At 38.1% G+C, this 15283-nt stretch overlaps 1 protein-coding gene across 2 annotated transcripts in view; it reads left to right on the top strand.

Moving 5' to 3' along the window:
* Positions 1-15054, top strand: part of LOC138184025 (uncharacterized) — an 84055-nt gene extending 69001 nt beyond the window's left edge. For both annotated transcript variants that reach the window (XM_069121655.1, XM_069121654.1), the window contains exon 7: positions 11052-15054. In XM_069121655.1, the coding sequence (XP_068977756.1) occupies positions 11052-11513 (462 nt within the window). In that variant the 3' untranslated portion in view covers positions 11514-15054. The remainder of the gene's footprint in view (positions 1-11051) is intronic.
* Positions 15055-15283: the final 229 nt, after the last annotated feature.

Here is a 15283-nt window from a genome sequence, read left to right as displayed (position 1 = left end):
TTGGTCATTTTCGATTAAAATGTAATTGTCTTTTTTTTCATCGTTGGAGAGATTTTTAAGAGATGCATGGCGGTATAAAGAGATGTTTTCAAGTATTAGGTTGTCCGGAAAGTGCCTTTCTTTTATGGACACGTCTTTTACAACGATGCATCTTCGTACAAACACGAAACCGAATCTATCGAACGTTGTGATCTTTATTTTGATAGAACAAAATGGATCGTAATTCTGCTATAATATAAAACGGAAAATGTTGCGCATCCATTGTTCCTTACAAAACGAAAGAAACTTTCTGGACGACCTAATAGATGGCCTCAGTATATCGGTGTTCGTTATGGCGTTTAGCGTATGCAACAAATTTTTGTCCGGATTTTATTTATTTAATCGCGTTAACGAAAATGTAAATCGATGTTAACGACTGGCGGCAAATGCTCCTAACAACATGTAGACTTAGATCGTGTGCTCGCAGACTGTAAACGTAGACTGTTTTGTATCATTTACCAAAAACACTTAGCAATGATATAATTTCTATTTTTGCGTCGATTATATCGTTACGTCGATGTATTTCAAACATCTGTTTTGAAATGACACCAACAGTTTTTCTTTTTTTTTTATCAGTTCAGAAGAATTTTCTTTATCTGACCGATAGTTTCGAAGATTAAGCAATTCGAAGATAAAAAGCGCTTTAAATAGCAAAATACGATAGTTTCGCAACCTTCGGAAACTACGTGCGTCAGTCTTCTTATCGCGTTTTAAAGATCAATTTTATTTTATCATTCGCTTTATCATTCTTAGCTCTGATGTCCACGAAGAATAAAATTGTCCGTAATTTCTTCATCGAATCGCGAACCGTGTAGGAAGTAAACAAATGTGCTAGATGAAGGTTCGGACCTGAAAAATTTGGAAATAATTCTACGCTTCTTCCATATCGGTCGAATGACTCTTCTTTCTTCCACGTTCTTATCTTTTTCTCCGCGTGCTATTAAAATGGATTATTCCGTGTAAATGATACTTTATCGTCTAAAATTCAGACCGTCCACCAAACTCGATAGCTACAATAGCTGTGACCGAAAGAAAAATGGTCCGTATCTTGCAATGCTTGTCACGCTGCCCAAACCAATTTCGTTTCTTTTTCTATTTCTCTCGAATGTTCGCTATTCGACCGGTCTCGCCGAGTAATTTCGTGGACAAGCGCTTATAGCAGTAGCCGAGGAACAGGGAAATTGTGAGAAGGGAATGCGATCACGAAGCCAAAGATGCCGCTCTACGAACATCTGACGAAGGAAATTGAATTTTAAAGGTAGCGCGTTTGATAAAAATTGCCAACGAATCCAGGCGAGCAATATGAATTTACGAATGTAGTCTCGCGTGTCTCGTTATTTTCGCTTGCTAGACCGTGTCATTTAAATAGAAAAAAGTCACGCGAGAAAATTCTCGCAAAATGGTGGTATTCTTCGCACATTCGGTTAGCGCCCATCTATGTAGAATGGAATCGGTCTGTTAAAATTGTGCAGCGAACGTATATTCCCGTTCAGGAACACATACGTACGTTGATACTTTGGTCGAACTGTAATACAATATAATTATAAATATACAATATAAAATTAGCAATAATGCATGAACGTCGGTAAAATTATTAATATAACGCGTGAATGCTATTAAAAAATATCCGAGTTAATGGAAAACTAATTAACGAGAACTAAACGAGGGATAATTATCGTTTGGAAACGAAGATACGCGCCTGTTTATAAATTTTACGTTAACAATGTGATCGATTTATAATATACGAATGTTACTGCCTGTAAAATATACAGGGTGTCGTACATGTACGTTTTGACTTTTCCATAGAATTATCTACCAAGGTATTCGTTGTGATAAAAACTGCTTGAGGTAAAACTTACTGTGTTTCGAGCAAAACATCTCGCGATGGTCACGCATCTTATCTAGATGAACGTGTCTTCGAGATTTCAAGATGACTTTGCTTTTTTTTTTTTTTTAATAGAATTTATGTCTTTTTACGCACATAATTCCATGCGTTTTTTAGTTCCCCACAAAAACGTATTAGGGTACTTGGGGGGATGATAGAATAGTTTAAAGGATATTTTAACTTCGACGTTGTAAAACTTACGATAAGAAGCGAGATAACACAGAGCTTTTGTGTTTCCTTTGCTTTTCATACGCTCAATTTGATGTAATTAAGATCGAAATATCTTTTAAATTAAACATTTGCAGATGCTTCTAGACAAATCTGTCGGTCATCGTAAGACGTCCTACTTGAAAGAGGACAGGTTCTACTTGAAATATCTTTTACGATAACGAATACTTCTGAAGATAAACTAATTCGTTAAAAACACCTTCTTGTAAAATTAATAGACCTATGTTATATGAAATTTAAATTGTTCTTTTTAATACTGCATTAAAATCGTTCGGATAAGCGTATAGTATATTTTAAAATAAAATTTGAATCTCACTGACGATGGAATTAAATCGTGCTGAATCTTTCTATTTGGAGTTTCGTAACTAAATTACATTTTATAAAAAGACGATGGGACTTCGTATTTTCGAGCAGTAAGGTAGAACGGTAAAAGGTCTGGTTTTCCAGAATTGCTGTTTTGTGTTCGTAATTTCTCGCGCTTCACCTCTCCTTCCGTCGATTTCACTCGCAACAGAGCTGCGTCTATGAAAATAGTGAAAAATCGTTTCCATGTTGTATCCTTTTTTGTTTGCGTTGAAACGAAGCGACGAAAATTGGTAACTGAATTTCGTCGAAATTTTCTTTTGTTCGCCTGCAGCCCTTAACGTCGAAAACGAAGCTCGTTACGCTGAAGAGAAACGGTTTCGCTCGTTTTGGAATCGCGTAAACAAGGAACAAACGTGTTGCGCAAAATTCCTCGTGGTTGACAAAATGGTCGTAATTGGAAACGTACGCGGAACGCTTTAACCCGGAAGATCGTCAGAGATCGACGCTGAAACACGTTGAAATTTGCCAGGACGAATCCGTCGGCAGGAAATTTCTAATTAGACCATCGAAATAACGTGTCGCGACGCGAGATCGACCGGTTTCGCAATTAAGTTATTCACCTCGAAAGTAGTTCGATCACGAGCCAGCCAGACCGAACGTGTTTCGTCCTGCTGCCTGGTATTGTACGCTCTTGTCGTAGAGCGAAAACGGCTGTCGTCAAAGGTGTTGGAAAACCGCAGTCTCCGGAATATTGGCCCGAGCCAGCGAAACCTCGTCTGCGTGGTTAACGCTTTGAAAAGTTAGCTCCGCGAAGGAACCGTGTAAATTTGTTATCAACTGGCAAATTGATAGCTTTGATAGTAAATCGACAAAAAATCCGCTGTTAATTTGCTAGAATGCATCGTAGCTTTTGGATTTTTATCATTCCGGAATACATTGTCAAAATCTACATCCTAAATATAATACTAACAGTAGCAGTAGTAGTAGTTTTATTTATTATTGTTTATTTACTTGCTTGTCTTTTGCTATTGCAAAGTGTACAATGTGTTTTACATACACCTCGCGTGTTTTACTTTCTCTATCGTATTTTTCTAATTACTATTAACCTATTTATATGCATATTGTACGCATAAGACGGAGCAACTAAATAGGATCATTTAAATATCTGCGTTATTTGCTGTATAGAAAGTCGTATAAAGAAGCTTTGAAGGAAGAAGTTGCACTGTTTCGAGGAATTTTTAGAAAATTCGAAATATCTCAAAATTAAATGATCAGGATGATAGGTCGTTGAATTTGTTCTTCTTTCTTTCCTTTTTTTCACGCTGCACGAAAATATCCAGAAATAAATGTGTACAGGGTTATTAACAAAGATATATCACAGCCATCGAGGTTTGGTAAAAGAATGATCATTAGAAAAAGCTATTTCCTGTGTTACATGCGCTCCTCGAAACGGTACAACTTTCTCCCGAGAAGTTATCTTTATACGGCAACAAGTAATGCAGATATTTTATCCGGTGATTCCATCTCGCTCGGCCGCTCTGTATTTATCGTGCTTGCCCTATATTTGTTTCCTGTCGTGTCTCCTTCCTCGCGTGATTATTTCCCTCGCTTTACTCCCATCTAATATCTTCCTTTTTTTCAGTATCTGCTTCATTCATGTGTAACGTGTACCCTTCTTCAGTCTCGTGTAAAGTATTCTCTTTAGATCTTTTCCAGGTTTCTCTACTTTCTTGCATCCCCTGCGCTACATTTTTCATTGTTTCGCATCCTATTTCGCAAAATTGGCATCTTCTCTTTCGTTTCTCTTCCTAATAATATCCCAAGTAATTAATAATTTCTGGCGGCGTGATTCGTGCTAATTGTAGCGGAAAATTTTCCACTCGTTTTCCATAGACGGCGCAATCTTTTCTTCGAACTTTCCTTGGTCAAGAAACGAATGAAATTTTTCGAATGCATTCGTGCACGAATAGGTAGGAAATCGTTGATGAATTTGAAACGCGATCGAAGGGGATGCACGTAACTCGTCGTCGAATTCTGCTTCAAGATTTCTTATTCATTTTGCATGGAACTCGATTCTTCTTCGAGCCTTCCTTCGTTAAAAAACGAATGAATTTTTCCGATAGTATTCGTGATCAGCACGAATATTAGATTGTAGTAAACTAGTTTGAAACACGACTTGAAGAGAATCGCGTGTAACGTAATTCATCGTCGATTTTCTTCAAGAATTCTATATTTTCCTCGCATCCAAATGAATGGTTTTTGGTATCTCTCTTCGAATCTTTCTCGAGAAGCAAATAAAATTTTTCAAGAGATAAATAGAAGATCGTAAACTAGCGAATGAGTGACACACGCTACGTGAATTCTTCTCCATTTACACGTTAAATTCGCTCAAAGAATTCCTTATTCTTCTCGCGTACAACTCCATCGGTCTTGGAGTATCTGAAATTTTTCAGAACCGCTTATCCATAGACGACGAAGAGATAGAAGATAGTAGACGACTTTGAAACACAGCCAAGAATGATCCATACAACGTAATTCGCTAGCATTTCGCTTAGAGAGTTTCTTATTCGCCTCTGTATCTAGCTCGACCGTTCTTAGAGTTGTGAAACTTTTTCAAAACTGTTTATCCATAGACGACGAAGAGATAGAAGATAGTAGACGAATTTGAAACATGGTCGAAAATGTTATGTGCATAACGTACACACGTACGGGCGAAGATTATTTTTGCCAGCACCACTACCACGCACCTGTCTCCCAGCCGATCGATCGACCATTAACGTCAAAGCCGTCGCTAGAGGGGCGCCGAGGGAAACGAGGGTGACTAGGGTGCACTTTTGCGATCAAGTGTACCCGGCAAGTGGCAGAGGCGCTAGTCCGTCAGCCTGGGGCTATTACTTTGCATACATACAGGTAGCCTTCCATACACCGCTAGGCTTGGAAATCGATGAACTAAAATAAATACCTGCGACGAAAGCCACTCTCTCTTTGTCTACCAGTTTGCTGCCTGGAGTTTCTCCTACGTGTCCTCTGCCTCTTTTCGTTTAATCTCTATTTCTTCTATCAAACGTATATTTATATTCCTCGTACGTATACAGTGGCTCACGAAAGAATTCGAATACTCTTCGAATATTTTTAACACTGTGTATTTTAACGAAATACATTTCCACATCTCGTTAACGATCGTAACGAGACACGATTGTCCCGATTATATGGATAACATTGGAAATGAACCTGGAAACGTGTATACAAGTTACAGGATATTTATTGGAAACATACACTTCGCGAAGAACACCGAGGTGTTTCAACATTTCGATTGCACGTTGTATCAGGTCGTCCGAAAAGTTTCTTTCGTTTTATAAGGAAATTATAGATGCACAACATTTTTCGTTTTATATTATTTTATCGAATTACGTACGATCCATTTTGTTTTATCAAGATAAAAATCACAACGTTCGACAGATTAGGTTTCACGTTTGTATAAAGATGCTTCGTTGTAAAAGACGTGTCGGTAAAAGAAACTTTTCGGACGACCTAATATTTAATAAGCCGCGATATCTATTAGAATATATCTAGCGAGATTATCTTTTAACTATAATTGTATAACGTTGAAGACTTTTGTTCGCCATGTATACTAGTTTTTCATTGAGTGCATTGTCGCAACGAGCATCTTGTAACTTTTATATAGTACAATTTCGAAATGGTTTCAGATCGTAGCGGTACAGTTACGAGACACGCGTCTCACTACGGTGCTAATGAAATTTCAGAAAGTTTCGTATAACGTATGTTATAAAATCATAAAAATTTTCTGCGGCAAATATTCCTGGAACTGACGTGTTCGTGATTTTCTTTCATCGTCTGGTCTTGCAATTTCCTCGATTCTTCACGCAGCTAACAGATCAACAGAATTGAACTAATCACGCCACGAGTTGCGAGTTGCTATTATTAATTCGAAAAGTTCATTTTAAAAACGACACTTATCAGCTCTTTTATTTTTCCAGAAAAACAAAACGACTCTCTACAGTGGCTAGAAAAATTATTTCCACGTACCCTTATTTGGAGTTTTGAGCAGTTCTTCTTTTGTTTGGTAAATCCTTTTGTTAGCCACAGTTTGTTTTTACGGTACCAATAGTTTGTCGTCGCGTGAAAATATTAGGAAATTTGATATTCTATTTGAACTTACGCTATTAAGCCAATTAATTAGTAATAAATGCTACAGTAAATATTAGGTTGTTCGAAAAGTGTCTTTCTTTTACAGACATTTTACAGGCATCTTTATACAAACATTTTTTTTTTTTATTTGGAAGAATTTTACAAACAATTCTCATTGAGAATTATAAGTAAATTAATCTAGCGTGGTACTATAACGTGAATAATAACGTGATTATCGTATGATTGATTCTAGCTGAATCTAATTTATACAAACGTGAAACCTAATTTGTCAAATGTTGTGATCTTTACTTTGATAAAACAAAATGGATTATACGTAATTCGATAAAATAGTATAAAACAGAAGATGTTGTGCGTTCATTATTTTCTTATAAAACGAAAGAAACTTTTCGGACGACCTAATACAACGATATGGAAAAATACTTTTGCATCCTATCGTACTTATTTTATCTTCCAAATATTACAAGAGTATTACGAATGTTTTATATAATAAATAAAATCGAATAATTTCTATAATATATTTTGCCATATTACGTGCATTCTATACGGTAGACATTGATCGCTTTCAATTTACTAAAAATGCACAGAAATCCGCCATATATTCGCAAAACCCGATACGCAACTCGTAACTTGCACGTGTTTGCCAATTCGTCGATGCTACTAATTCGATAAATTATCGTGAAATTTCTGGCCTCCAGCGCGGTTGCTCGACCGGAACGATGAATAACGGCGGCCGATTTACGGTCCGAGGCGGCGAACTGAAGGCAGACGAGTTTCCGTCACGAGGAAAAACAACGATGAACCGAATAGAGCGTGAAACACGGTCCATGCGTGCGTGAACCTTTCGACTGGTAACAGAATCGCCGCAACAGCCACGTAGACGCGCGCAACGATTCACAGAGAAAATGACTCGAGGAATAGAAGACGTCTCTACGGACTAGCCATTTCACGATTCCATTGTAGTCGGTTGCAATTACGTGGCGAGGCGGCGCACGGTATAATTACGCGATAACCGGGCCAACAGGAACACTAGTCTCGATTCAACGCCTCGTCTTTATCGACGACGGGATAATTTTTAGTCCGATGAAGCCGCGTCTGGCGGCTTAACGCTAGTTACGAAGTTAGCTCCATGGTAATTTCCAGTTTGCAGAATTCCTGTCCTTTGGCTAATGCTGAATTTCGTTTCCTCCGGCGTATTTCTCCATTATGAAATAATTATGCGCGTTCTCTTCATTTTCTATTCGTACAGTCGTTCACAGTACGGACAGCAACGTTGGATAAATTTAACAGCGTGAACACTCTAGGACACTGCTTCGCGTTTTGCCTCGTCTCTCGTATATCGACGCTTTACCGACTGATAGCCGATTAATCGGCTTTCTGTCGCCGACGCTTACCGACCGATAGCCTATTAATCGGCTTTTTATCGTCGACAATATTTCTCATTATTCGAGCAGTAATTCGTTATTTGGTACGAAGGTACCTTGCTCAGTTGCGTCAGTTGCGTCTCTTTGTAAGCTCCCACAGTTTTATACCAATTTGAAAAACTTGCCGTTCGCGATGAACGAAAAGAATGGTATTGGAGAGTCTAAAGCGAAACAGAGCCGGCGCCAGGGAGAATCCGCGCCTGAGCTGCCGGTCGGACGTGCGTATGCTGTTGAACCGCTAGCGGTCAGTAAAGTGTTAATTTCGACAAATTGAAGTTAAAATATCAAATTAATGGTTTTTAGGGATTAAGGAATAGGTTGTATTTTTTCGTGGAGAATGCCCAGCTGCATCGACCAGCGTCGTAAAAAATATACGGTGCCATGGAAGAAACTAGAGTTTTAGTATCGAGACGCGTTGACATCCGAGAAAATGCAAGATGGTAGAAAATAAAATTGCATCAGCCCGATCAGTGTCTTGAAACGCAACGTAATTCGTTCAACACGTTTTTTCGACCAAAGCAATAAATAACGTATTATCTGAGGTGGTATTTCTTATCGACTGACAGTGTATATAATAGAAGACGCGAGATATTTATTGCAAATATACGTTCGCGCAGGTGTGATGAAAACGTAGAAATCCTCAATTGTTGATTATATTGACAATACTGATAAGAAGAAAGTTCACAAGCGACGGTTTCTACCTTTTCAACTTGCCAATATATATCGTTAGTTAGGAAATTGTACAGGGAAGACTTTCAATTGTTTTTATCGGGTCGATCCCAATTTTTCCATCGGTTTTTCGGAACAGCTTACGTATAATTGGTATCGTGCAATTCGCGGTACGCACAGTCGCGCGAGAATAAACATTTTTGCGATAGAAAATTAATCGAACAAGAAATGCGGAGACATGGTAACATTTTCAGCGTGGCTTAACTTTCCGAGAGAATCTCTTCGAATTTCACTTACAAATACTCACGACATGCGAAACGTTAATTGCATCGATAACAAATTTGTCAGAATGATGCTGCTACATTTAATGTAACACTGAATCAACGATCCTTGACGACAGTTGCGAAATATTTTAAACTCGAGCAAACTAAAACTTATATTCGCACATAGAAACTAAATGCAGAACGAATAAACGGTGATTTAAATTGCGTAAAATGGTAGAATCGAAAAATTCAATTTGAAAAATCAATTTAAAGTTGATGGAAGATTTTTCAAAATGACGTGAATGGAATGAAATTGCTAGCTAGCTGAGTGTTTTGAAAAAAAAAAAGACAGAAAGGACAAGGGATATTTTCAACGCTTGTCCAATGTCCTCGGTTATAATCGCGGACGTAATATATACGCGAGCGTGGTGATAATTCACCGCGTTGCTCGACAAAATATATCTGCCATAGCGTAGGTAACCGCAATCGTGCCGGATATGGCGTAAAAAATGCAATTTCCAATTTCTATCTCGCGACCTTGAACGGTGCGGTCTATCGCGATAAGCTGGCTGAAAGGTTCCAAAGTTGCTCTGTGGAAACGATCCGGTCACCGGTGAGATTCTTGTAATCGACAGATGAAAACGACAGCGTCTTTCTTTTTCCCAATTCCGAGAAGAAAAATTCCAGCTGAAAAATTCACTCGTCTCGCGACACCGTTAAGTTTGCCGCTGGAGGTGGTGACGCGGTAAATTCAGAAACTTGGAGCGCTTCGAGGTGCAAAATCCGAGCGTGACGATATCGTAAACAACGCGCGTCAAAACGAAATCCATTCTCCGGCGTGAATAAATCATAGGATTATCAGCACGGATCCCACGTAAGTTACCGCCACTTCAGGCTGACTTTCGTGGTCTTACAGGAAGAAAAGAGGGAAGATTCCGCTAAGAAAATGGAGATGCTGTTCCTAGCTCGTAAAACTCGACGGTTGCACCGGCTCTCGTCTATCGACCGCGTTTCGAGGACCGTGCAAGGAACTCGTTAACCGGAAATCGAAAGCAAGTTTGTTCGATTTTTACGGGGAACTAAGGGAGGAGAAGCAGAGAACGAAGATATTCTACGAGTTTCGTTTAACGGTCTGCAATTGGATATGTGCAACAAACGATTCTACGAACAACGAACGGTATTAACGAACAATTCTTTACGATTATAATCTTACGATTACAATGAGAATACTGCAACGAACGCGAAAAAAGTGGATACTTTTTAAAACGATTGCATAGTTTGTAAATATCTCGGTGATTATTAATTTTGGATACTATATCGTATAACGTGTTTCTGAGTAAAATTTGATGCTTTGCTCGAATTCGCGGAGAAACGTCAGGCATTCAATTTAAAAGATTGATGGTGACCATCGTCCGACGATAAAAAAAGCGAAGTAACAACAAATCGATTGCGGTACTGTACGTCCCCCAGGAAACAATGCAACTTTTGTTCGAAACATTTTTTTCTTGTTTCCACCAAAGCTGTACCATTAGCTTAACTTTTGATGAAAACGGCTCCGTATACAGCCGAAGACAAAAATAAATGGACAGGTATTTTTATCGCGTATTCTATTCGATTAATGTTGAAATTAATTATTCGTTGAAAACAAACACAAAAGCGGTGCCTCGCGTCTTTCATACGATAAGTTTCACAAAGTAAAAGTTGAAACATCTATCGAACTAGTAACTTTTTGACATAAGTAGCTCGATAATTTTTTATAGAGAATCCTTTACAGAGCTCATCAATGTATTAAGAAATATATAATTCCATTTAAAGAAAAAAAATTCTTCTTCGCCTTCGCCTTTGCGCGTCCATCTACAAAATAACAAATAACACGAGAATATGCCCCCCTTGAAGCCATTCAACTTTTATCCGAAACATTTTTCCATGTAATTAATATCGCCTTAAACTCCTAGGTAACTCGCCCTTCATCTTTCATTTTTAAATTTCATCTCAACCCACTTATATTTCTCTCCTCGATTGTACACGCATCGAAGCAAATATTTGTAAATCGAACGCTTTGATCCGTAGCTCTCTTGGCGGCTGGCGGGCATAATTCAGACGTCGAGGTATCTGCAAGCGATGAAAATTCTGAACGGTACCGCGGCCACGGAACAGGCAACGCCGGAGTTGGAAGAATGCGTGAAGCGACAGCTGGCGACTTCCGGTGCACGAACCGGTTCCCGCGAGGTCGCGGAACAGGTGGTCAACCAGCTGGAAAGAACTCTGTACGACTTTCCGTGTCTACGGGGATGCGTAGAGGTCAAGAACTACGCCGATGCTTGTTCCAGTTTGGCCTGGGCCTGTCTGGCGCGTGTCACGCCTTTGGTCCTCGACGTGGCTCAAGCTTTGGAATTCAGACGAGAGATTCATCTGAGGCATCACGCCTCTCCGGATCCAAATGGTACGAGAATTAAGACAGTTTTGTGGCCCGGTTTGAGGGAAGGCTGTCAAGGACCCTGCCTTCACAAGGCGGTCGTTCTTACTTCTTAACGTTAACACGTTTTTACCAGTATGTCGATTTCGGCTGACTTTTCCAGTCACGCGAATCGCCTTACTTTAAATCGAGATATACGTAAAATACGTAAATATACGGGCCATAAGTATTACGTACTTATTACAATTATTATGCAAAACTTTAACGAATTTTATTTTATTCGATATTTTATATTACGAAGCATAAGGTATGATGATAAAGAATGAATTATTTATAATAAAAGAGCGGAAGGCATTCGATTTAAGGTACCCAATATCGCCAAGTGTCAAAATACTTACGTCCATTAAGAAGTCTAACTTCTCCTGTGAGACACATGCGGTTGCATCTAGATGGTTATGCAAATGCGATATTGTTACTTATGTGTGATAAATATCAACTGGATTGCATGACTGGATCGCGTATTAATCCATTGAAAACCAGGTACAGTGAAATAGTACACGGTATATAGAAGTTGAAGAACGAAATAAATACGAAGTAACTACGTTCAAGATGCAGAAAATGTAATGTTAAAATTAACGTTAAAAAAAGACAGAAGAAAGGTGCAAATGTGATACTATGGTCAATTATCATTGTCACCTTTATATAAAGTGGTTTCAAAATGTATCCGCACACCGTTCTATATATCGTAACATTTATCTATGTAGTAGAATTCACTAAGTTCAAGTGTATTATATTGTATTAACGTTAGTTCTTAATGGATTAAAGTACGTTAGGCATATAGCGTCATATAAGCAACGTCCTTTGAGATACGTACGGTTAAGGAATTCTCGCTGGGAGATTCAATTGAAGACGCGTAAACTTCTACGATGCTGCTTCGAATCGAAAGAAAAAGAAGTTGATTTTTAAGTGGAAAGATAAAGTAAAATATGATAAATAGATAAGCGGATAGAATCGGAAAGTAAGTTAGAGTCGTGGAGATCATGAAGAGGAAATGCAGACGATGTGGAGTGGGATGTACGCCACTGGCTGCTCCAATTTCCACGCGTGCCTCGTCGCAGTCTTGAATTTCCCAAGGGGAACTGGAATTACATTTATACTCCGTCTTATGTAACAGAAACGCGTCGCACTCTTTACCCTCTAGCGAGATAGGGTTTTAGCGTTAGCGGCGTGATGAGATTCTTTAATGCCACACGATCTCGCGCACGGTGCTCTCGTTGCTAAACAAGTCACAGTTGTTTGCACAATCGAAGATTCTTCGCGGAGATCTTGCAAATAGAAACGAATATCAATTACCTACGCGCGTTTTCATCTTTTTAACGCTATTCAATCTATTAGAGACGAATGATTTATTAAAGATATTGCAAACCCAATATTTCATTTGTGATTTCCTTTTAGTCCGTTCACATTAATAAAGTCTATTAATCTTCCACATTGTAATTATAAAAAAGAATTTGCTTAATATCTTTTTCGTTACTATTTCTTCTTTTATCTAGATTCTGCGATTATACGCGTTTTAAAGAAATTGAACTACTGTATAGCATTATGATAAATTAGTTTTTCTTTTTGTGCCTTCGATTTGCGTAATAGCGTCTGTAATGTATATATTATTCTAATACGTCGTTTGTACCTTGATAAAACAATAACTTACTTTATGTTACGTTACTTACGGTTTCTAATAAATTGTTAATTAACGTTGTATTTACACAACTTTTGGACATTTCTTTATTGCTTGCTCTTAATGGATTAACTGCTACCAACCTTTTTCAATAGCGACTTCAATTGATTAAAATGGAGAATCTACTACCGAATAATGCATTGAGAGCAAAAATGGATTAACTTCAATGTTCAACAAACTAAATAATTTTCTGTGTAAATTACAGTCCGAATATTTTTCAGTGCTAATGTAAACAACGCAGTTTGTTCCAAAAACTTATTTATTTAAAAATTTCTTTATAAATTGTTTAAAATATCGCCCTACTAAATCACTAACAGATTCTTGCCCGGCGAATCTTATCTCATCCTCCACGTCCTACATCTCATATCCCACATTCTATATCATGCATCCCACAACCATTCTCCATACCCAATAAGGTAAGTACACTCATAAGTTGAAACTTTCCATGCTATTATACACACTTACCCTGTATCATGTATTCACTATCCCATATGCATTACCCCAAACCCATTCCATAATTCACATTTCTATTCCATATTCCATACTTCATACATCTTATCTCACATCCTATATCATGCATCCTGCAACCAATACTTCATTCTCCATACCTAATAAGGTAAGTACATTCATAAGTAGCAACTTATCATGATATACGTACATTTCTATACCCTACATCCAACATCGTATCATTTTCCACAAAGAAAAATTATTCCCACAAAATGAAATTGAGTTCCTGCGAATTATCCACGAAACGCAATTCATTTCCCACAAATTTCTCCTAAAACCCACAAGAAATTGACACTTCCCACGAGCGAAATTCGCCAGCTCACAAAATGAAGTTCGTTGCCCACAATTTCCCACAAAAGCCCATAAAAAATTGACACTTCCCACAAACGAAATTCGTCATGCCACAGTTAGGTGTCGCAGTGTTAATGAAATTTCAAAACGTTTCCTATAAAACGTTCGATATACATATTCATAAAAATTTGTATGGTGAGTGTTCGAATATCTTTATGAACTACTCTACGAGTACGTTTCAATTCAAAACTCAAGCTCACGTCCAGAAGAAACGTGGCTTTGTCAATGTTGTCGATGCCTCCATGAATAATTACACTTCGCGCAAAAATATCTGTCGTGGACTTCAACATCGAGTCGTGTTGCACGGTTACTTCCACCGAGAATCAGAAGTTACCAGGAAACTGTCCGTAAAACTTTTCTCGCGACAGATGCTCCACCTTCGAAAGAAACCGTAACTGCCCTGGGGTATCGCTGAGATTTTGTATTAGACGAGGAATAGTAGCCACAGATGCTTGGAAATATCGATGTATCAAGTCGGTAACAGGCAGGCACATGGTGAAACTTGTCGGTTCTTGGACTTTCGAATTCTTTACACGAACTCGCTGCGTTATCTTCCCCTCGTCGTTGATATAATGCGGAGAAAACTCGAGGAAAAATGTCTCTCTTGCGATCCTCTTCGCGTAGGGCAGTCCATTATTTTGCGAGGGTAATCAGATCATATAAGCGCTTTAAATCTCGCGATAAATCATTTCGCGAGTGGTTATACGTCGAGCATAGTAATTCTGGGCGTAATTAATCCGTTAGAAACCGTATAGTAAAGTAAGTGTAAAAATTACGTATACGGAATATTATCGAAGAATGTACAAAAGTACAGAGCTATGCAAATCTATACAACGATCGATTCTTGAAACATCACTGATGGAACATTTGAATGTACGTATAATAATGTGGATCCTTTGTAAAGACGATTGAAAAATAAAAATTGTAAATGCAAGAAATTGTTGCATTTTTATACTCCCAAACTTTTGGTATTATTTTTTATGCAATAAATTCATCGAAAATAAACAATCTTTTCTCATAGAAAAGACGAGAAAAATGTTACTCGGACAGCGTGAGTTCGGATAGTCAAACTTGTACTGTACTTCGATTTATTCGAAAAGATGTAGCTGGAAGATGAAATAGGAATAGAAAAATAGAATTCAATAACGTAAATTGACAGAAGAAGCGTTAACGCAAACGTTTGCCCTTAGTGGGTTAACGTACTTAAATGAATACACCGTCTCGTATAAGAAAGTTAATGCTTTTGTCTTCTAACGAATATCGCCATTGCTTAAACTTAAGCTGTATTGGATT

This window comes from Bombus flavifrons, chromosome 10 (assembly GCF_040668555.2).
Source record: "Bombus flavifrons isolate JBK064 chromosome 10, iyBomFlav1_principal, whole genome shotgun sequence".
NCBI lineage: Eukaryota > Metazoa > Arthropoda > Insecta > Hymenoptera > Apidae > Bombus > Bombus flavifrons.
The sequence above is the reverse complement of the archived record's forward strand: the minus strand, read 5'-3'. Positions and strand labels throughout refer to the sequence as shown.